The following is a 23770-nucleotide window of genomic DNA, read 5'->3' as shown; positions in this document are numbered from 1 at the left end:
TATCTTATTTGATATTTTTTATTTCTTCCACTCCCCCGGGAACCTTGCTTGGCAATTTCACTTGCACGATTTGCAAAAAAAGATTCAAACTTGATGGAAGTCCAGTTTGATCCTTAACCACATCGTATCTTGTTTCAGTGTACAATGGATGCTGAAACAATGCGCACCCCATCCGTTTTCGTTTAAATTAGGGTAGCCAGCCAATATATAAATATTCGTTTTTATTACTGGATAGAAACAGCCCCATCTATGATTTTTGAGCGATACAGTGTGCTTTGCGTGTATAGGTATCAAAGAACCGGATAAAGACCAACATATAAAACACTGTCAAAATAATAATAATAATCTGGTACAAAGGATGGGAAAGAAGACGAGTTGTGCTCCAATATTTGCTTGGAATATGATAACGAGGGACCCCCCATTATACAGAATTGTAATTTAATAAATAATCTTAGCTTTAAAGTGTGTGGCTGAGGAGCGACGAGCGGTGGAGCTTTGAGATTCAAAATGTTATAATACGGCTGATATTTTCGTATAATATTCGATTGGCCAGCAGGGGTCGTTCCACTGACTTTGACTTGTTTTCTGAGTGATTTGCGGTCATGCGTCATTTGTTTTTGTTCCCATAAAAAGTGGTTGCCACAGTTGTCATTATTCGAGTTTGATTCCGTTATTTCGACTGTAAAAAAATTATAACTATTCGATTTTTATATAAGTTTTAGTTCGATTTAGTTCGGTTTCGGTAAAACATTTATTTTTTCAAAGATATTGTCAGTTTTTTTCGTTATTTTTTTTATTCGGTTCGATTTCTGTTTATTCGGATTTTGATGTCGGATTCGATTCGGATACGGTTATATTTTATTCAGCTCAGTTTAGTTAGATTATTCGGTTAATAACTGAAATTGCCACCCTAGTTGCCACTCGCTCTGGCTGCGTTCCTATTCTCACAGTTACTCTTAACATAAATAAATAAATGTCGGAGGAAATTGCTGATTGGACAATATCCCAGCTCTGGACAGATTCCCAGCACCCTGACTCCATGGGCAGTCACGTTTTTCTCTTGACAAACCATGCTCATACCGAGGAATTATAGTTTACTATTATGGAATTGTGTTTCGACGTTAATATAATAGAGAAAATGTTTTTCTATTATTGATAATGGGAAGAATACATCATAATATATATAGCAAAATACAATAGAATGTTCTAGATATAACATCTAGGGTAAATCATAATCATATCAATGATAATATTCTAATAATAATATCTTCCTATATGCCCCCTCATGATGAATCATCTATGATGAATTCAATCTTGTTACATAAAAACTGAAAACTGAAATTGTGATCGTATTAAACGAATCATCTTCCATGTGGTGGTGTAGTTCAGACTTGAGTCTGTGTTGCTTGATAACGTTTGAAGAGTTTGAGAGTTGTATTCTCAGAGGCTGATGTGGCACGAAAGTGCGACGCGTATGCATGAATTGGGTTGCACGACAATGAAGTCGGCAGCGCAAAAAACTGCGGTGTATATAGCGGCTAGGCCGGAGAAAAGAAAAAAAAATAGGCGCAAAAGCGCGACGCATAATGCGTGATAGTCTAGCAGTGAGACAAGATGATAGAATAAAAATAAGTGACACAAATACGTAGATCGACGATCGGAATTTTCCAATCGAAAGAGGCTAAAAGCCATGTTTAAAGAGCTCACAATGGCTAGGGTTGACATCGATAAACGAACTTCGTCAGAGAAAAAAAAAAGAGTAGCACGTCGGCTAGGGTTACAGTGATAAATACCGCCGTCGGAAAAAAAAACTAAAAGAAAAAAAAATGAATGCAAGACGATAGTCAATGTGATGATACTATTGGAGTTAGTATATCATCGTTATCTTCATCGTCGTTTTCGAATTCAACGAACATTGTTGATAAGAAAAAAATTAGAACAAAAACCGAAACTGTGATACCATAATAGAGAAATAGATAGAGAATCAATAGATTTCTCATTATTCAATATAGAGAATTACAATATTTATAGGTAGAAAATAGAATCACAACGTATCTTATTTAATCAATATAAATATAGAAAATATAGAAATAAAATCAAATCTAAATATTACGTAATCTTTTTGAACCTAAGGTTAACATCGATAGACGAACGTTGTCAGAGAAAATAAAAGAGTAGCACATCGGTTAGGGTTGACAGTGATGAACACCGCCGTCAAGGAAAAAAATAGAAGAAAAGAAAGAGCAAAATAAATTTAAAACGATACTCAAGGCGATGATACTATTGGATTTAGTATATCGTTGTCATCTTCATCGTCGCTTTCGGATTCGACCAACATTATTGATGAGAAGAAAAAAAATTAGAGCAAAAATCGAAACTCTGATACCATAATAGAGAAAATATTTTTCTACTATTGATAATGGGAAGAATACATCATAATATATAGCAAAATACAATAGAATGTTCTAGGCATAATATTTAGGGTAAATCATAATCATATCAATGATAATATTCTAATAATAATATCTTCCTATATAGTGTTCTTTTACGAGGAAAACTTGTTCCCACAAAAAAAAATATATATTTGGAGAAAGATTTGGAGAAAATTGAAATTGAGTTACAATATTTGGTGCTTGGTTCATAGACATGCTTCAATGCTGGTCTTTGCGGCTTGGTGCGAGAGAAACTTAGCCTGAGACCTAAGTAGTACTTAACCAAATCAGACAAATGATTTCTTTTATCCTTTTCGCTTGAAAAAAAAAGGTAAATTATGACATTAAAAAACAAAAGAAAAACAGGTGAATGTAGTAAAGTATCCATTATGTAGAGTGAATTTGCAAAAAGAATATTATTGGATAGTTAGTTTTTAAAAATTATTATTGGATACAACAATTCAAGATTTAGGATCATAATATATATCTATATATATAACAAAATCTGAATTTAACATATGATATTATTGAATAATCCTCTAAAATCTAGGTCTTCTTGGTTTTGAACTAACTATATAGCAACCATCCATTTTCCTTTTTCTATGCGTCTATCCATTAAAAGAATTATATTTGATTTATATGTGTAAGAAAACCTGGAATTCGAGATCCAAAAGCGAATCCGTTTAGATTGATTGTAAATTTCGGTTGGAATCACGTATTCGTTCTTCGTTTGTCTTCTGTCATTGGTCAAGAATCTGATTATTAGAGACCACAAACACAATACCACGGCGAAATGTTTTATCAACAATTTGGTAGCGTCTATATTTTTTCGATCACTTAGCCCTTTCGGAGAGTTCTCTTGAATAGAGAACGGATGGATATCAAAGGAAAAGATACACTCATCCGTCACATCTTTTCTAATAAACATATCCATAGATACATGCCTTTTCGGTGCATATATTGTTGTAGTTATGCTCTAAACGAACAGATGTATATTTGTAATAAAATATTTATGGAATAATATGATTATTCGTTTATTATTATATTTACATGTTTATTAATAATAAACATTATCCGTGTATTATTTTGAATAATACTATATGTCTTAGTCAGTTATTATCGTGAGAGCGATAATAAAGAAAGACTAGTGTGATGTGTATGCATGACGTATTGGATACGTGCTACAGTCACAGTTACACATTTGGAACGTGTGACTGGCTGACCCGTACATGATGGTTGGTTCATAGTCATGAATCAAAATCGACATCATTATAATATGTCACTTTTGTCCTTTGACCTGAGATAGTTATTGGTATTCTCCGTAATTAGTTTCGTGTCTTGACATAGTAAAACTTCGCCTTAACACGGTGGTTATAAAGGTTATGCTCAGATGCGCAACGGATTATGTGGTGGATCGTAGCGAATCAAGATGGGAATATCTCTCCTGATTATAGGATAGATATCGCTGGCCACTCAGTGGTTAATCATGTTGTAACGTGTTTGGCCAAGCCATAAATGTTAGACATCTATATTAACATGTGATTAACGGATGAAAAAGCGGTCGAATTGGTTAAGGTTGATTGACACCATGCCTTACGTTCGACTGTTATATATCGCCAGACAAAGGGACATTAGTTCGATGATATTGTAGGCACAATCGAGGTGATAACTCGGTTTAACGTGTGTAATTGATATGTGCTAAATGCCACTATCAACGTGTATGGTTAAATAAGATTTTATCGTTACGGCCACGTTAAACGAGGTCTACCGGGTTACACACGTAGGGTTATAACGGATTTATATATTTGATATATGTCGGTTATAGGCTCGGGTATATTTTCTCGAGCCTATTTATTACTCAGTTATTTTATCGGTTTATATTTACGAGATTAGTCTTGGTATATGTGATACATTTTCAGAATACGAAATTCATTTTGTATGACGTAATACATTCATTAAATAAGATTCCTACAAACTTATTTAATGAAGATAAATATGTCTCTTTATATTCTAAAACCTATTAAATGAACTTGACTCTTCATTTACTTTGAGATTTCTATAAATTGACATCAGATGTCTCATATAGCCTAAACTGACGAATCCTGAGGGTACTAGCATACTGACCCGACGTGTGGATACCAGTAGAGGCGTTCTTCTTTGCACGCTCTTTCTTCGTCTCCGACTCTCCGATTCTGCATTTGAAGGTACGTTTTACCACACATATTACGATGATCCGACTAGTCTATGTTTAAATTCATGCAATTGTTGTATGTAATTATTCCGTTGCACGTAAACCTAGACAGAAATTATAGCTACGATTAGATCGTTAGGCTCTTTGTTTTCCTACAGTGGTATCAGAGCCTGACTCACATTGTAATACGTGTTGACGTTTTAAGTCAGAATTTAAAATTCGGAGAACATAATTTGGAATTATGCATGAATTCGGGTTTGCATGAATACGGTTAAATGTTAATATTCTTCCCTCGTCTCCGTGACATCTTCAACTCTCCGATTCTACGTTTTAAGGTACGTTTTACCGTACAATTACGATGATCCGGCTAATCTATAAGTTTAAATTCATGTCATTGTTGTATGTAATTTTTTCGCTGCAAGTAAATCTTGATAGAAATCTTAGTTACGATTAGATCGTTAGGCTCCTCGTTTTTCTTCATGTATCCCATCATCTCCCACTCACACTAAAAGACATCAAAAATACCAATTTCGAGTTTATACTAGCAAAATAGATCACGTATCTACCGAATATACTTGCATCCGGAAGTTCAAAAGTAGAAACCCACACGTATGATGAGTATTCTAATTTTTGATACTCGTTTTCGTCTTCGTTAGGTGTCGAGTACCTGTTTTTCTGGTATCCATGAGACCGGGTACCCGTTTACCGGCAGGTAACGGGTTTAAATGCCCAGTCCTAATATTAACCCTTTAAAATCATCAATCTAAATCAAATTACAAAATATTAACCTTCCAAAATATTCAATCCAAATTTTAAATCACAAAATCTTCGAAAGTTTTCAAAATTTTCAATTTTCACCATTTTTTATTTTCATTTATTTTAAATATATAATAAAATAATATATAATATATATAAAAATAAGATTTTAATAAAATAAAAAAATTAACTTGTAATTATTTATAAAATAAAGGTTAAGATTATGAAAATTGAAAGTGAAATTGTAAATATTTAGAATAAAATACTAAAAACTAAATATATTAATAACTGTTCGATTAACCGTGTTTATTCGATTAATAGTCAAACCGAATCGAATCCGAACGATTATTGAATTTACTCAACCGATCGGTTATTAAATAAATAACCGAATCGAACCGAACTATCGTTATTTTATTCGATTCGATTCGATTCGATTATTCGGTTAATAACTGAAATGACTGTCTAAACGCGGTGTGTTCAACTGTAAACCAAAACCTTTAGATTTATATATTTAGACTAATCTTTACTCGTCTATGTAGATACACTAGACAACTAAATGATAAAGTAACTAAAAGATAACTCTATTTCCAGTCCCAGAACAGGATGTGAAACCCTAGCTCTGGATGATGAACTGCCTTGCCTTTCAGGTTTATTTTCTTTTTTTACGAGAATAGAGAAAGAAAAGCTGGGGACTGTAATTAAGGGGCAGACGGTAAAAAATACAGGTTGCGTCCTCGGCGTCTGTTTTTTCAAATTTTACCGACGGAGAAGAAACGCAGGATCTGAAAATGTGAAAGAAGAAAAAGAGAAGGGAATCACACACACATAGAGAGAGAGAGAATGGTATCGGAGAAGGAAAAGACAATTGGAACCTGTTTGGTCGGAGCTGCGGCGGCGGTCGTAGGAGCGTCGCTGCTCCATCTCTACCTGAAAGGAGACCCGTTTCCATTAGGATTAGGTTTAGGTTTGGGATTGCCATGGCGCAGGTTCAGACAGCGGAAGCCTGTTCGCGTCTACATGGATGGTTGCTTCGACATGATGCACTACGGCCACTGCAACGCCCTCCGACAAGCCCGTGCTCTCGGTGATCAATTGGTAGTCGGTGTCATCAGCGACGAAGAGATCATCGCCAACAAGGGTCCTCCTGTCACGCCCCTTCACGAGAGGTCTCTCTCTCGTTGTTCTTAGTTTCTCTCGTTGTTTTTAGATCTGATTCCGTACGTTTCTGATTCAATCATGTGATTCCATGGCAGGCTGATAATGGTGAAGGCTGTGAAATGGGTCGATGAGGTCATCCCCGACGCTCCTTACGCCATCACGGAAGATTTCATGAGGAGATTGTTCGACGAGTACCAGATCGATTACATCATACATGGGGACGATCCCTGCGTTCTTCCAGATGGAACCGATGCTTATGCCCTCGCTAAGAAAGCTGGTCGCTACAAGCAGATTAAGCGCACTGAAGGCGTTTCTAGCACCGACATCGTTGGTATTTATACTATGCGCCCTTCATTTTTTTTGCACTCCCATTATAAGTATGACAACAGTGCATCTACTGTATTTATGCATTTCTTGGTTGTTGATGAGTTAATCATCACCAGGTCGTATGCTTCTGTGCGTAAGAGAAAGATCCATTAACGACAGTCACAACCATTCCTCTCTGCAAAGACAGTTTAGCCATGGTCACACCCCAAAATTTGAGGATGGGGGTTCTCCCGCTGGAACCCGTGTCTCACATTTTCTTCCTACATCTCGGAGGATTGTCCAGTTCTCCAATGGCAAGGTTCGCTCTTCAAAATGTGCGCTGTGTTTGAAACTTAACTTCATCACTCCCTGTCTGATTTTATTATTTGTTGTTATTGTTATTGTTATTGTTGTTCTTACTCTTATTGTTATTATCATCGCCCGTGTCATCGTCATCATCTTAACTTAGATTCAGTGGAAATGGTACAAATGCATGTATAGTTTCTGTTGCTTGACCATCCCCTAGATAGAACTAGAAGATCCTTGGTGTTAGATTGAACATTGAGTTCTGATATGTTTGACATCTTAGCAATATAAGCAAGTCCAATTTGGAGCTGGTCTTGCTAATCCAACGTAGCAGGTTAACTGCTTAAGTATTTTTCCTTTCCTTTATTTGCACAATATTTGATCGACTCTCAGTAGTATGCCTTTCTTACTGTTGTTTACAAGTTACTTGTTCATCTTTTATCTCTGTTTCTCCGAGGCAGAGGTAAAATGCTATTTCTTGCCTTGGTTTTTTCCCTCATTTTTCTTGTTGCTTCGCACTATCATAACTTTGTTATGGATGAAACTACGTGTTTGTGGGACAGGGGCCAGGACCTGATGCACACATAATATATATTGATGGCGCTTTCGATCTGTTCCATGCTGGCCATGTTGAGGTACAATGTTTTATACTCGCAGTTACCTGAGTATCAAATGTTATCAGATCTTTGATGGATGGAATTGTAAATTGATCATTGGCACTTGGATCAGCAATGACTGTGATGGGTAATACAGTAACCTTTAACTCGAGTTGAATAAAGTAAATACCCTAATGAATAATGGATACAATATAATGCAATAATTAGTTGAAGATGCTGAACTGGCAAGTCTTTGAAAAGAAATAATAATAACTTGGTCCCAGGCAAATGACCGGAATCGAACCCGCGAATGGTGGATTCATAGTCCACTGCCTTGATCCACTTGGATACATCCCCCCTATCTATTATTTTTTGTTGAAAATCGTAGTAGGATTTTAGAGATAAGGAATAAAGAAATTATGAATAAATCAGAGCGATTTTTTCCTAAATTCAAGCAATCTTTGCAATATGCATTGCCTGTGATGTCCTTGTTTCGAAGGGAAAGCTACAAATCTGTGATATGATGTTAGTCTGCCATACTGAATGATTCTTTTGCATTTTTTTTTGGATTTGTTAAGATTCTTAGGGTTGCTCGAGAGCTTGGAGACTTCCTACTCGTTGGAATACATGATGACCAGACTGTCAGGTTCAAAAGCTCACGAGTCTCTTGTGAATTATGTTTGTGTATAACATTGTTAGAACACGATGTTTGTGTATAAAATTGTTAGACCACCTAAACCCTAAAACCTAAAACCTCGGTTTCTATGATTGATAACATTGTGTTCTTTATACGTGGGCATGCAGAGCTGAAAGAGGAGCACATCACCCTATCATGAATCTTCACGAAAGAAGCCTGAGTGTTCTGGCTTGTCGCTACGTAGATGAGGTGATAATTGGTGCTCCCTGGGAAGTGTCAAAAGACATGGTGAGTTTTTATGAGTTATCCAGTGTTCTCATTTTGTTCACAATCTGCATGCTGTTTTGCAAGGATATTGTTTGTGCTTCCAACGCATACGTTGTCCTTGTCCCCTCCTTTAATGTGGCTGGATTTCTGATAGTTAACCTTGAATAATTAAAGGGTCATGTCATCCGTACCTCATAACATTTAAACACGGCTTTGTCTATCTCTTTTTTGTTTTTCTCGGAAAAAATGAAATTTGGTATCATCCTTTTTCATTCTTTGTGGTTGGAGACTGTATTGTGATCTTGTTGATCAATAGTTCTGTGAATTGCAAGGGAAGCTATTTTAGTTGTATGTGGGTTTTGCTGGGAAGCCAGTCATGTCTCAAGTAGCAGCCGATACGAGGGTTGAAGCATGAGCTGTTTTTTTACCAAATGCGATCCATATACGGCTGCGCATTTATAACCTTATTGTTTGTTACAGATCACAACGTTTAACATTTCTCTGGTCGTCCATGGAACAGTGGCAGAAAGCAATGATTTTTTGAAGGTAAGACAATGTTTTTATCTGATCACTAGGTAGTTTATGTTTGACCAAAAAATGGTTCCATTTATAATGTATTTCAACTGTTTTCAGGAGAAAGATAATCCTTATGCTGTACCAATCAGAATGGGCATATTCAGAATTCTAAAAAGCCCTCTCGATATCACAACCTCCACTATAATAAAGAGGATAGTAGCCAACCATGAAGCTTACCAGGTAAATTGCACTGCCTAAGCTTCCCGGGTAAAGGTGTTATGACGAGGTTCTCTTGTTCTAGCATATGCCATTGGTTAGTTGTTGCGAGGATGAAGGATCTAAGTGTAACCTAAGCAGTTTCTTGATTGATTCTACCGGAATATTTAATGCCGTAGGTAAAGCAGGCCGCTGGGTATTGTTGATTGTAGTTGATGATGGGTCACTAAGCAAGAGTTGATCATGTTCAACTGTGTAGGCTAAGTTATCTTCTTCCCTTTTTGTGGTAGCAACTAACATCGGTAGTATGTGTCATCGCAGAAGCGGAACACGAAAAAGGAAGCCAGTGAGAAAAGGTACTACGAGGAGAAGACTTACATGACGGGGGATTAGGACGACAGTATTTAGGCCCTTGAGAAGCTGCTACACACTCTTAGAGAAGTTTTTGGTGGCATGCTGCTGCGACCATTTGGTTTACAAGGAAGAAGCAGTGGCAACTCTTAGATCTGTTTGTAGAATACTCACACTGTGGATGTGGATGTTCGTCGCCGGGGATCATCCATCCCCTGTAAGAGAGAAGAGAGTTTAGGGTTTCACAAATTTGGGTTATCCACTTTTAATGGACTGCGGACAGTAATCATGACCAAACAGGAATAATATACCAGCCTAACTCAAACAGAAACTGTGAAACAAATATAAGAATAAACTGAAATGCACGATCCAACGTGAGCATACGAGGGCTCTATTTATATAAATACCTTAATTTAAATGTGAAAAGTAAAATAAGAAAAAAATATATTTTATGGCCATTGAAATTGTCAAGGTACACGGAAGGTACCCAAACAAAACCCTAAGACAATCTCAATCCTTAACACGCACACATATGGATCGATCGTACGTGATACATGTGGACTAGTGAAGGGGAGGCGCGTGATCATCTGGGTCGTGATGCCGACTCTCCAAAGAGAGCTGCTTCTGCAGCCACATCTGGCGGTGAAACCTCCTTATGAACAAGTCAGCGAGCTGGTCGATCTCTTCTCCTCGGTCTTCGTTCGGGTGCACTTTAGGCATCTCTGTCACCGAAGCCCGACACTCTTCATCCTCCTCCTCTTCCATCTCGCACTTCGTATACACGGGGCTGACGGCGGTCTTATACACCACCACCGTCTTTCCCTGGTCCGTTTCCTCTTCTCCTTGGCTTTTAAGCTGGTGATTCATCAAGCCCTTGAGCTTGTGAGAGAAGGAGCTGCTGTGGAGCAAAGATAATATCACCAGACGGGTCTTGAAGGCCCTTGTCTTCCTCTTCAACGCCATTGTCAACTTGCTTATCATGTGTTTCAGTAACCCTGCGGCTGTGTTCTTCATCCTGACCTATATATATATATATGGTGTCGGTGTTGCTTCTTATAATTAGTTCGTTTATCATTATATATCAGGAACGAGTGTTGATATATATACATATATACACAAACCTGCACGAATACGAATACGATCGAGATACGTACAAAGGTGGTGCGTGATGGTGTCGCTGAGTAAAGCTCGAAAAGCATTGAGGGGACGCGTGGCTGCGTTTTGTTGGTTCCTTCTTTCTGTCACCCATATTTCACTTTCCCGTAATTTGATTTTTTACTATCTAACTAAACCAAAGATACAACATGAGAGAGATATTGCTCTTCATCAATATCCAAACTGCATAATAAGTTGTATATTGTATAGTCACAATTGAGTTGATTAACGTGGAATAGTACGAATGAAACATTAGAGTTCACAATTTAGGAAAACAAACTAAGAGAATTAAAATATTTAAAAGAGCAACACATATTTAACTTAGGATTTACCATTTTTAAAAAAAAATACAAATATCATATAGGTTACGAAAGCTCCTCGTGAAGCAGGAAAAAAAAAATCCACTCTCTAAAGATTCGTAGCCGTTGATTGAGGCTAGATTTTTTCCTTTATTAGAGTGAGAACAAAACTTTATCTTTTTGGTTTAGCTTTTCAATGTTACGTTTAATTATTATGTATTCTCCTTCACTTTTCACGTATTTGTGTACATGACGATGATTGTCCGGCAGTCAGGCATCTCATGCAATCTACAATGGATTACCAATACGTGAAAATGCGAACTGCTGAATAGTCGTGGTGGTGGGGATATGGGGAAAAGATGGCAAGTGGACCAACAAAGATGTGTTCGGGACTTCGATCCAATAATTTTTGGGTGTTTCTGGAGTAGAAATAGTATGTGTTTTACGGCAGCAATATATACAGACAAATGTCGCTTTCACCTGTAATAGAGTACAAAATACAAAAACAAAAGGCGATATATTCCCATCAGGACATTTTTTCAACTCGTTTGAAACTCTCTATACATTGAAACAATATTGATTCTTTTCTCTCTCTCTTTAACTTAACCACTAAGGCTTCGCCTTGTCGTCCATTACACGATGTAAAACCACAAGCCGACACATCCTCCCGCTCCAACGTTTTCGGAGCCCAGTGCAAGATAAAAAATTTATGAGAAAGTTGGTAAAATATATCCGAACAAAAACGAAATTTGCAAAATATTTTAAAAAAACAACTTTTGCATTTTTCTTCTTCTTCTAAATACTCAAATTACTCTTCACAGTATTTATCTACGATTCTGTATTAATCTAATTTTTAGAAATCGGTAAGTTTTGATATTTGATCTTTTTATTTTCTCCAATATTTTCTCTATCTCTTCTATTTCTTATATAGTTTATCTACTCTATTCAAATACTCTTCTCGTTGATTTTTTTCTGTGATATTCTGATCATTTTTTTGTACGCACATAGCCACATAAAGTGTTTGATGACCTATGATCTGTGAAATATGACATGTACTCTGCATTAAATGACCTACGGTCTGACAGATGACCTGTGATATGCCGCAAATGACTTGCGGTCTGCGACAGGTCATTTGACCTGTAGCATGTCATTTGGCAAGTCATTTGACCTGCGACAGGTCATTTGGCCTGCAGCAGGTCATTACGACTGACCAGATAATTGTGATCGTGATTTCACTACGACCATATAACTACGACTACGACCAGATAATTGCGATCATGATTTCACTACGACTAGATAATTACGATTACGACCAGATAATTGCGATCGTGATTTCACTACACCATATAAGTACGACTATGACCAGATAATTGTGAGCGTGATTTCACTACGACTAGATAATTACGACTACGACCAGGTAACTACGACTACAACCAGAAAAGTGTTTTTCATGTATGTGGAGGAAAACGAAATTCATACTCTTTTAGAAATCGAAACGTTTTGCTATTTGATCTTATTTTTTCTCCAACATTTTTTCATCTCCTCTACTTCTTACAGTTTATCTAATCTATTCAAATACTCTTCCGGTTGATTTCTTTTTCTGTGATATTGTGATCAATTTTTTGTATGTACAAGATGTTTGATAAAATGTCTGTAAAAGAAAACTGTAGAAGATGACTTGTCGTATGTGAAAAATGACCTACGTTATGCGGTAAATGACTTACAACCTACGGCAGATGACCTACGGTTTGACAAATGACATATGGCCCGTGGCAGGTCATCTTCGCACCTGCGACACCTGTTGCACCTACTAATCTGCAAGTGTTTTTTCATGTATGTGGATGAAAACGAAATTCATGCTAAGTGTTTTTTATAAATGGAGAAAATCTGTAGGTTATAATAATATAGAAGGGTATGATGGTCATTTTAACTTAAAAAAAGTATAGAATATAAAGATTACAATAGTAGAAATATAGAATACAAAGATTTTTTTTTGTACATTTATGCAAATATTCTCAAATTTTATTTATTTTTATTATAAAAATATTAAATTTTAAAATATTTAAATGTAATTTATCATGAATAATATTAAAATGTTAATACAGAAAATTATAATCTAAAAAATATAAATATGACAAAAATAACATAATTATATGAATTTTTTCACTTAAAAAACATCGTCACTTTAAAGAAAAATAAATATGTAATTAAGATGACAATATTATTATTATTATTAATCATAAAAAGTTATAATACATGATTACAACTAGAAAAAGAATATAAAATAAATATTTAATATCTCTAATAAGTTGAAATACCAAAAAAGTGATTGGCAAAATTTGATTACTTAAAGGTAAGTAAAAAAAATACCTAGGCTAAATCATTAATTGTTTTTGATAATTCAATGGCCCGTTGGAACTTTTTTTTTTCTTGGCAAAAGAAATTGAAGGTTCTACCCCGAGACCTTAATATGATAATGAAGCGTGATAAGTGTTGAAGTACAAAAGAATGATGAACCAAACTGCATATTTCCAATGTGACACGTTGGTGGATGGAGATAGCTTGAATTGATGATTACGTAGCTGATTTAGAGAAGATATTCAGAGATTATGTGGCTGGATTATTGGTGACAAAATGGCACTCATATGGCCTTTGGACACAAGCTAAATCAACCAATATCAATCAAGCACATGCACACTTTCCATATTGCATCACTCGACATCTAATTCCCTTATTTTTATATTTGTTAGCCGTTGAATATCTTTAAATTTCCTTGTATATTGACTTGTATCAATAGTTGTAAATCATGTACATGTTATGGAGAACCATAGATAGGGGTGGGCACGGGTCGGGTACCCTGAGTTTTTGGGGTACCCGGGCTTCGTCTTCGTTTTCGCGGGTTTTGAGAAAACGTTATCTCGTTTTTCGTTTTCGTCAAATCCGAGTACCCGTGGTTCGATACCCCTCGCTGAATTCGATTATCCGAGGGTACCCGAATCCGTCGACTTCGATAGAAAATATTGAGTTTTGTTGACTTTAAGAGTATTTTAGTAATTTAATATAAAATATTTTAAATAATTTTTGTAAATATATCAAAATATCAGGGATATAATTGTCATTTTATTCGTATCCGGGTACCCGAGGGTAGGGGTGGGTACTTCGGTTCGGGAATTTAGTATCGATCCGATCCGTCCCGAAACTGAATCGGACCGAACCGAACCAAATAACGTTTGGTTCTAATTTGGTACACTTTTTATGGAACCGAATGAACCGTTCTCTAACCGAACCGTATGAATATCGAACCGAACCGTATGAATTCCGAACCAAAATTCGAATATTCCACTAATATATGTGTAAATATTATAGTTCGGTACTTATTTGGTATTCATATAATGGTACCATTCCGAACCGAACCGGTACTAAAACCGAACCGAACCGAACCGTTTAACATTCGGTTCTAGTTTGGTACACTTTTTATAAAACCGAAAATACCGTTCCCGAATCGAACCGCTTGAATACCGAACCGAAACCCGAAACGCCCACCCCTACCCGAAGGTACCCGTCGCCATTCAAACAAAACCCAGATTCGAATCCGCAATCCAGATTTTTGGCTTCATCAAACCCGTTTTCGTCTTCGTTATGCAAAGGATACCCGTGTTTCGAGTACCCGTGAGACCGGGTATCCGAAAATCCACATATTTCAAGTGCCCACGCCCACCCCTAACCGTAGAGAATTCAAGGGACTTTGTTCCCTTTTTTCACCTTTACACCTCCTGATATTATTCTTCGCTATTGCTCGTACAGATGCCTCTCATGAGCATCTTGTGCCTCAACATTAGAAGAAAACACAGATGAGATTTCAACCATGGTATAACGATACTAAATATATCAAAGATTAGACGGTTTAACTAATAAAGATGGGCAAAACTTCTTTCCAACTCGGATTAAAATTTCTATTTGAAGAGAGACATTCACCTCAATTTCTCCGGTTCTCTGGAAGATATAGTTGAGCCGAAGGCTCGGTGAATTTCCAGAATAAAAAAAAAATAAATAATAAATTACTTTTTGAATTCTCCTAATTTACTTATAGTTCAAAGATGTTATGAGTGGGATATAATTTTCTCTATAAATGTTAGAGTTTTCTAGACTATCTAAAACCCAAGTAATAAAATAGAAAAAATCTATATTCAAAACAACTTTCTATTTTATTTTTGAAGTTAGGATTTTGTCACGAAGGCTTGTTCAACATCTTGCTAGTCTCTGACAAAATCAAATGCTCGCGCCGAGTAACGGTAGAAAGGGATCTCCCTAACGAAATCAGAAACATGGATACGAGAGATCGTGAACTCACCTGCGCCATGTAAATAGGTTCAATAACCCATGGCACCCACAATCACAGCTCCTGATTTTTTCAGGCCTTGGATTGGGCTTATGGATGAGGCCCAGAGTATATGTTGGGCCTGTAACACATGCTTCTTCTTTTTTTTGCACTCTCGTTATCGCCTCCGTCGGCGTTTTTTTTTTTTAGATATCTTCCCACTCCAAGAAAATCTAGCGCAATGGCGACAGCGGCGATGATCATCGACCCTAAAGCTTCCCCGGTTATTTCGGATCTGTATACGGAAGAAGAGGATCTATACAGCCGGTTGAAATCGCTTCAGCGGCAGCTCGAGTTCATCGACATTCAAGAGGAATATGTCAAAGACGAGCAGAATAACCTGAAGCGAGAGCTGCTTCGGGCTCAGGAAGAGGTCAAACGCATCCAATCGGTGCCTCTGGTAATCGGCCAGTTCATGGAGATGGTGGATCAGAACAACGGAATCGTCGGATCCACCACCGGTTCCAATTACTATGTCAGGATTCTCAGCACCATCAATAGAGAACTCCTCAAGCCCTCCGCTTCCGTCGCCCTACACCGACACTCTAATGCCCTCGTTGATGTTTTGCCCCCTGAAGCGGATTCTAGCATCTCCCTTCTCAGCCAGTCCGAGAAGCCTGACGTCACCTACAATGTTAGTCTCCTCTGATTTTCCTAAACCTGTATGCTTGCGATTTTTAGGGTTTTCATGTGCTTCTAGTTTTTTGTTCCTGCCAATCATCCCTAGGTGACTTGAAGTACTCATCTTTTGTTAGTTTCTTCTCTCTCAAGGATATTGGAGGATGCGACATCCAAAAACAGGAAATTCGCGAGGCAGTCGAATTGCCTCTCACTCATCATGAATTGTACAAACAAATTGGCATCGATCCTCCTCGTGGTGTCTTGCTCTATGGGCCCCCTGGCACCGGAAAGACTATGCTGGCCAAAGCTGTTGCCAACCATACAACTGCTGCCTTCATTAGGGTTGTTGGTTCTGAATTTGTTCAGAAGTACCTGGGTGAGGTATGCATCTTAGTTCTCTTGTCACTTTAAGACTGGTAATGTGGATGATTTCTTCGTGGAGGTATCATTATCTTCACTCTGGGATTTTGTTGATCTACAGGCAGCTTAATGGTAAATCATCTCTCTCTTTTGCAGGGGCCACGAATGGTCCGTGATGTCTTTCGTCTTGCAAAGGAGAATGCCCCAGCTATCATCTTCATTGATGAAGTTGATGCTATTGCTACAGCTAGGTTTGATGCTCAAACAGGAGCCGACAGAGAAGTTCAGCGAATTCTCATGGAACTTCTGAATCAGGTGAGAGAAGAAATGAATAAGAATAGTTTGATTAGGATAGATGTTAGGTTATATCCCTGTGAATATTCTGCTAGTCCCTCGCAACATAAATAGTTGTTCCCTCACACTCTTTTTAGTTCTTGATAGCTTTACCTTTTTGTGTTTAATCCGATGTAGATGGATGGGTTTGATCAGACCGTGAATGTCAAGGTCATAATGGCAACCAATAGAGCAGACACACTTGATCCTGCCCTCTTGCGTCCTGGGAGGCTCGACCGTAAGATTGAGTTCCCCCTGCCTGATAGACGCCAAAAAAGGCTTGTTTTCCAGGCAGGTTTTCTGCTCTATTCTCTTTGGACTTGCAGATTTTGGTTTGTTTCTGCTTCTTTCTTCCTAACTGGTTGGTCAGTGTAGGTATGCACCTCCAAAATGAATCTGAGTGATGAGGTTGACTTGGAGGACTACGTTTCAAGGCCTGATAAAATCAGTGCGGCTGAGGTTAGTTTATCTTGCTTGTTGATAATGTTTACTTCTCACCAAAGCGTGTTTTCCCTTTGGCGGACAACCTTGCCCCTGGCCCTAGTCTAGTCAACATAGATTTTTGGGGGTAGCCGCCTAACCAGGTCAAGCTTCCATTTTGTGTTGTCCTGAAAGGTTCTCTCTTGTTTACACGGGCATCCTTGCAGATAGTTGTTTTGTTTGCTAAGAATGAGGTTAGCTGAGTCCTATCCAGTCTTTATGCACCATTAATTGTGCTGCCACAGAGCAGCAGAGTTTTCTAGAAAGTTAGATAATAACTAATTATGGATTAAGGAGCTGGTGAAGGTGACTGTTATGTATGTAACGTCTAGAGATCTCACCTCCTCTGGCATTATGGTGTGCATTGCAGATAGCGGCTATATGCCAGGAAGCGGGAATGCATGCAGTGCGTAAGAACAGATATGTGATACTGCCGAAGGATTTTGAGAAGGGTTACCGTTCCAATGTCAAGAAGCCAGACACAGACTTCGAGTTTTACAAATGAAGAGTTGCATTATGCATAGGTATCTCAATTTATGTGAACCTAATCTCAGTTTGTGAACGTCGTTACTAGGGCCATGTATGCTTTTGAATACTCTGAACCAGGGCCATGTATGCTTTTGAATACTCTGAACTGTGATTATGCCAAAATATGAATCAGATATGGGTTATAAATTTCCATAGATTTAGGTGTTGTTAATAGTTGATTGAGAGCTAGAACCTTCCGCGTATGAATTAAAGTTGAGCCTCAAGCTCTTTGGCTTCTTTGGGTTCGGTCTTGGACTACTGGTGGATGCAAGCATTCTTTTTCTGAATTCTCTTTTCCTACAAGGGCAGGGGTGTGATGCCGCAGCGTGAACGAAGACGTGTGGTGTAGGTATGGTAGGCTTTAGCAATAGTAATAGAATGGACCAACACAGTTTGAAACTCCCCACCTGGTGGGAGTGTGTAGTGTAGGTATGATAGGCTTTAGCAATAGTAAGAAGGGCCAACCCAGTTTGAAAGTTTGAAACTCCCCACCTGGTACTGTTTTATGTTTTTATGCAGAGAGAGAGATTGATTCAAACCCGCGATTTCAGATTCCACAACAAATGAGTTTACCGTTGAACCAAACCGCCCCTACACTTTAGCAATAGTGTATTTCTAAATATAGTTGTGTACGAGAGGCGGATGGAGGTGGTGTGCCTCGGCTAGAGGCGTTAGGCATATGTGCCTCATTCGCAGGGTCCATCGTGCCATCTGTTGCAACCAAACTCTAAACTGGATCAGAAACGCGGAAGAGTCATAAGCCCTAAACGAAACGAAACAAAAAGGAAAACCGAAACCAAATCATAACCAAAGGCGGGAAGCAAGAAAAGAGTCTCTCTGTGGCTTTTTGGCTGATGTTATGAATCTGAAAATTTTAAAATATTATTTCAAGTTCAAAATATTACAAAACCGAAATCAACTTTCTAATACCCCTTATGGTTTTTAAAACTATGTCACATTTTTAGTGTACTGTTAAAGGCCAAAGCGTTGACTGACCTCATAGTCCGGTGGTCACGCTGAGCTGAGTTATTAAAACTCAAACTTTAGCACACAATTCCCCCTCCTTTGTGGTGCTTTCTTTCATGCCAACAGAAATTAAAGCTGCATACACAAAAGAATTCACCATGGAGCGAACACAAAACTGTAACATACAAACCTGTCAGAGTTCAGATTAGGCAAAGTGAAAACCATACAAGACAGACCACCACCCTGATAAGTAACAATAAACAGCATCGAGAAACAAAAGCCAACCACATGCACGTTTTCAGCGACCGGACATTTATGTCTTTGGGAGAGGAGACACACGAGACCCGATTACGTACACTTTCACATAAATAATCTGGCTCATCGCACTCTGCATGCTGCAGGGCCGCCAGGGGAACAATTCGGATTGGGAGACCTGCAAATGGCTCCAGGACCGACGTTCTTAGCAAACCTCCGATGCATTCTGCAATCAGGCACCCCTCCCATTGCAAACCCAGCACCAACCGCAGTTGTTGCACCAGGGGACAGCGATGATGAAACTTGGCCAACATCACCTGTACATTGCAAAGGTTCCAAAGTCTCAACCACATCACTCATCAGGGGCCTTGCTTTAGGGTTCTGGCTCAGACAATAATACGCCAAGCTGCATGCTTTCTGCGCTGCTCTGACAGAGTATTGGTTCTCCAATCTCGGGTCAATTATTTGCAGCAGTTTTCTCTTATCATTCAACTTTGGTCGAGCCCAATCAACCAGATTCTGCTCTCTGCTGGGTCTTGTCTTGTCCACAGATTTTCTGCCTGTCAACATTTCCAGAAGGACAACCCCAAAGCTATACACATCACTTCTGGCAGTCAGGTGTCCTGTTCCGCCGTAACAGTACAGCCAAAGTCAAACGATTTACGCATTTATTGCCATTCAGATATGAAAATGCTCTTTGTAGTTTCAGAAATGTCGTGTAAAGTAGAAACGCACCCAATAAATGTGGTTCAATCTACACCACAAACTCAGCTCTATAGGTACAGACAGCAAACTAGTTAAGTTGAAGAGTCGAGGAAACCGAGTCCAGTTTCCTTTGGTTGTGATGGCAAGACTAGGAGATATCTTTCTCGTGAGTCCTCACATTCAGCTAATAACTCTAATGACTACCTTATTTTAAAATGTATGACCTATGTACATGCCTGATCGTCTCCCTACCAGCATAGTCTAAGACTCTAAGTGAACAAAACAGATTTTTGGAGTTACACCGGAATATTATGTATGGACATCTGAAGAAAATAAAGAGAAACAGTAATATATGTGATATGTCATATTACAAGTCTCATACCAGTCATCACATACTCCGGAGCGGCATAGCCATAAGTGCCCATCACTCGGGTCGATACATGCGTCTCATCACCCTGGGGACCAGCTTTAGCAAGCCCGAAATCTGAAAGCTTAGCGGTGTAATCCTGAAAGTTCAACCTACGCTTAATGGGGAACAGATATTTCCAGCAACTAGGAGAAGCTCTTTGCTAATAATAAACCAAGAGAAACGTTGTTTACAATTACCGAGTCAAGGAGTATATTAGAGGTCTTGAAATCGCGATAGATCACCGGCCTTTCAGCATTATGGAGACAAGCAAGTCCTTTTGCAGCGCCAAGAGCAATCATCATTCTTCTAGACCATGATAGCGGAGCTGTGGTTTCTGAGAAGCTCGAGAAAGGTCATGGTGACTTGGTCAAAAGAGCAACACAGTGGTTTGCGTAAAATCGAAATAAGCAAAAAGACCATTAAGAGAGGAAAAAACATGCAATTCAAGCTCTCGTCAAATCAAGGTAAGTGATATATGTAATAATAGATGCGTGGAAGGTTAGCAAGCATTTGGGTTTATATGTAGTGGAGCAGTATGAGTGGATTACTTCGAAAGAGGTGATTCTCGAGGCTGCCTCGTAACATGAACTCATAGACGAGCAATCGGTGATCGTCTTCACAACAGTAACCAATAAGCTTGACGAGGTTGGGATGGCGAAGTTGGCCAAGGAAGTTGACTTCTGTAAGCCATTCGCGGTGGCCCTGGAGACCCTCCTTGTTGAGAACCTTGACGGCGACGGGGAGAGATTTGAGGCCAACGCGGAGATTGTCATCAATGTAACCCTTGTAAACGGTGCCGAAGCCGCCTTCGCCGAGAATATAGTCAGGGCGGAAACTCTTGGTGATGGTCTCGAGCTCGAAGAGAGTGAATGCGATTACTTGGGTGTAAGGAAGAAGAGCGTTGCGAGGAGTGGAAGGATCGCTCAGATCTGAGACGGACCGGAAGTGCTTCTTCTGAAGCTGTTGGACTGCGAAGCGATCCGCCGAACAGAGAAGAGAAATCAGGAAATGCGAGAGAGAGAGAGACGGGGAGAGAGAGAGAGAGAGAGAGAGAGACCTTGAGGAGGAGTAAAGACGGCGGCTTCGTCTCGGGTACCACAATTGCCCATTGTCAGCAGGTGAACGACGACTGAGAAAGGGGTCTCATTCTCCCCCAGCACCGGAAAACCCTAAATCCCAATGGTTGACGACAATGTCTGCGACTCACTGGCGATGTCCCGATTCCCGATTTCCTTCCGCTGCTCAGCTGACTCAAGCCTACAGGTTCGGAATCCTAATTGGGCTTTGTTCTTTCTATGGGCCCAATTAGGATAATTCTTTTCTGTCTGGGCTTATAATGGGTCGACTTCCCATAATTTATTAACTAAGCCCTCCTGTTGGTTATGGACCCTCTCTCTCTCTCTCTCTCTCTCTCTCTCTCTCTCTCTCTCTCTCTCTCTCTCTCTCGGTTTTCAGCTAGATTTGTATTCCCTCTCTCTAGTTTCCCTGCAGTTTCTACCTTGTATATTTTTTCGATCTTCATGCACTGGTGATTGGCACCTATGATGATGTGTTCATGCGATGAACCTATATTGATTCTTAATGTAAATAATATACACACTGCATATGCATTAGCTACTAATAAAAATGGTTAATTGCATATTATTTAAAATAAGGGTCTAAACCAAATATGACGTTGAAGCAAATGGTGCAACAAGACCTGAAATTTATCGGTTTAGAATCTTATTCGTCTGCCTAAAGTGATAGATGCATGAGCTAAAATACTCCTCGTGGACAAAAATTAAAGGGTGGCCGGCCGCTTTAATAACGATTCCTTTGGACAACAAAATTTTGCTTTTTTTTTATCGGTAAATCGACCGACTACATCTCCTATAAAATCGTCGAAGAAATACATTGATCCTTTTCAAATAAAGATTCGAACTCGGGTTGAAAAGAAATTTTGTTCCAGTGATTCACCAATCTTGGGGGTCTTTGGAAAGCAAAGTTGCGAACAAAAAGGCAAAACAAAGGGATTTAATTATTGGAGACATCTCTTGGAAGCTCTCTTAATCAAACCAAGCCTGTCTTTTTTTCCTTTTGTTGTTTTCTGATGAAACGTTGGTATTTGTGATGTCTTATAATTCATCCCCACTCCACGCTTCATACGCAACATCCCACGCTGCTTGTTTTTTGTATGTTCCTCTTCTTTTTTTTAATGATGTCTGAATTTCATGCACCTATGGCTATGGATCAAGTGTTGTATAAAACGCCGCTGATGAAACCATATTGTCCGGTTTCTAAAGTAATGGAAATACCAACCTTCGTTAAAAAAATATATATATATATTTTGTAAGAATACATTCCTTAACGAATCAGAGGCAAGCATCTTTTACGTGTGACACTGAATGACTTCAAAAGGTGACATATAGCGTGATTAAAAATTAATAAAATACGACCGCACCGAGACAGCCGTACAAGCCGACCTCGGCCAATCGGATAATTACGCCACAACAAAATAATAAACTTTGACTATAATAATTGATGAATAACTGACGGCAGAAAAAAAAATATCTAATGGAACTGGTGGTTGTAATTTGACACGGGGAATGGGTCCTCAGCCACGCGATGTAGTTTTTGTTAATATACACGGTCAACTTTATTGTAACCGATGACACTTTTTTTTTTTTTGCATGTTCACAATGAAATTTTGCAAAGATTCTATATCCAAATAAAAGAAGCATCGGATGCTAGGGGATTAGAGAAATAACATCATTAGGGGTTCATATGATCTATTTCATTTTCAAAGCATCTGTAGGCAGAGAGTTGGTGGTGGGGCAGTGTGTTAGAATTTCGCCCATGCCATGATAGGATAGGTCCCCTTGGGCTTTCCGTGTTAACGCAAAGCTGTACAAGGGCATGTGAGGGTGTATCTATAGGTATATGTATATACAAAACATACGTATATGGGTGCTGTTGGTATAAAAAGGTCACCTAATGTCCAAACAATTCAGTAGGTTTTGTAACACAAAAGGATCGACGATCTCTTCTCTTCTCTTATAGTCTCGAAACGAAAGAAAGAAACCCATACACAATCTGGTTCCAAAGGCAAAAAGAAGGTTAAGAGAGGGAGGGATGACAAAGGTGTACCCAAAGGGCGAGGCTGTCGAGAAGGCATCAACATCAGCAACAACAGAGTTAACGGTGTGGAAGAAGTCACTCCTCTTCAACTGCAATGGCTTCACGGTGTTCGATCCCAAAGGCGACCTCATTTTCCGGGTGGATAACTACATGGAGGGTCACCGTGGTCAAACCCTTCTCATGGATGCCGCCGGCAAGCCCCTCCTCACCATCCGCCGCAAGGTACTGCTGCCTATTCTCACGATCACGTGCAGCACAGTGAGTTTGAAGTTGTTTGATTCCTTTATTTGCAGAGAAAACTGAGCCTGGGAGATTGCTGGGTTGTGTGCGATGGGGAGACAACTTCGAACCCGCTGTTTTCAATGAGGAAAAACGTCAGCGTACTAAACTCGAAGAGCTTGGCGTACGCGAGCAAAAAGGGCAGAGCGGTTC

The 23770-nt window shown here is 38.9% G+C and overlaps 5 protein-coding genes across 5 annotated transcripts in view; 3 read left to right on the top strand and 2 right to left on the bottom strand.

The window, feature by feature from the left end:
• The first annotated feature begins 5981 nt into the window (after window positions 1-5981).
• On the top strand, window positions 5982-10001 carry LOC104823342 (ethanolamine-phosphate cytidylyltransferase). Its single transcript, XM_010554885.2, has 9 exons — window positions 5982-6545; window positions 6633-6868; window positions 6981-7162; window positions 7713-7784; window positions 8324-8391; window positions 8550-8670; window positions 9130-9195; window positions 9283-9405; window positions 9703-10001. Exons 1-9 carry the CDS (start codon window positions 6220-6222, stop codon window positions 9772-9774), a joined length of 1266 nt encoding a protein of 421 aa, XP_010553187.1. The 5' UTR covers window positions 5982-6219; the 3' UTR covers window positions 9775-10001.
• Window positions 10002-10164: 163 nt separating this feature from the next.
• LOC104823341 lies at window positions 10165-10790 on the bottom strand. The gene has a single exon (XM_010554884.1). The coding sequence runs from the start codon at window positions 10744-10746 to the stop codon at window positions 10294-10296; it is 453 nt and encodes a 150-aa protein (XP_010553186.1). The 5' UTR covers window positions 10747-10790; the 3' UTR covers window positions 10165-10293.
• A 4912-nt stretch (window positions 10791-15702) lies between these two features.
• On the top strand, window positions 15703-18041 carry LOC104823340 (26S protease regulatory subunit 6B homolog). Its single transcript, XM_010554883.2, has 6 exons — window positions 15703-16198; window positions 16336-16566; window positions 16702-16860; window positions 17017-17169; window positions 17254-17337; window positions 17729-18041. The coding sequence occupies exons 1-6, from the start codon at window positions 15746-15748 to the stop codon at window positions 17861-17863; spliced, it is 1215 nt and encodes a 404-aa protein (XP_010553185.1). The 5' UTR covers window positions 15703-15745; the 3' UTR covers window positions 17864-18041.
• Window positions 18042-18981: 940 nt separating this feature from the next.
• Window positions 18982-21455, bottom strand: LOC104823339 (serine/threonine-protein kinase At5g01020). Its single transcript, XM_010554882.1, has 5 exons — window positions 21279-21455; window positions 20770-21189; window positions 20419-20555; window positions 20195-20318; window positions 18982-19730 (listed from the first exon to the last, which is right to left on the bottom strand). Exons 1-5 carry the CDS (start codon window positions 21328-21330, stop codon window positions 19231-19233), a joined length of 1233 nt encoding a protein of 410 aa, XP_010553184.1. The 5' UTR covers window positions 21331-21455; the 3' UTR covers window positions 18982-19230.
• Window positions 21456-23024: 1569 nt separating this feature from the next.
• LOC104823338 (protein LURP-one-related 8-like) overlaps window positions 23025-23770 on the top strand; it is a 1181-nt gene continuing 435 nt past the window's right edge. The window contains exons 1-2 of the mRNA XM_010554880.2: window positions 23025-23560; window positions 23632-23762. Coding sequence (XP_010553182.1) covers window positions 23333-23560; window positions 23632-23762 — 359 coding nt within the window. The 5' untranslated portion in view covers window positions 23025-23332. The remainder of the gene's footprint in view (window positions 23561-23631; window positions 23763-23770) is intronic.

Source organism: Tarenaya hassleriana, unplaced genomic scaffold (genome assembly GCF_000463585.1).
Source record: "Tarenaya hassleriana unplaced genomic scaffold, ASM46358v1 Cleome4, whole genome shotgun sequence".
NCBI classification, from domain to species: Eukaryota; Viridiplantae; Streptophyta; class Magnoliopsida; order Brassicales; family Cleomaceae; genus Tarenaya; species Tarenaya hassleriana.
Note: the sequence above shows the minus strand (reverse complement) of the source record. Positions and strands in the feature narration are given on the sequence as shown.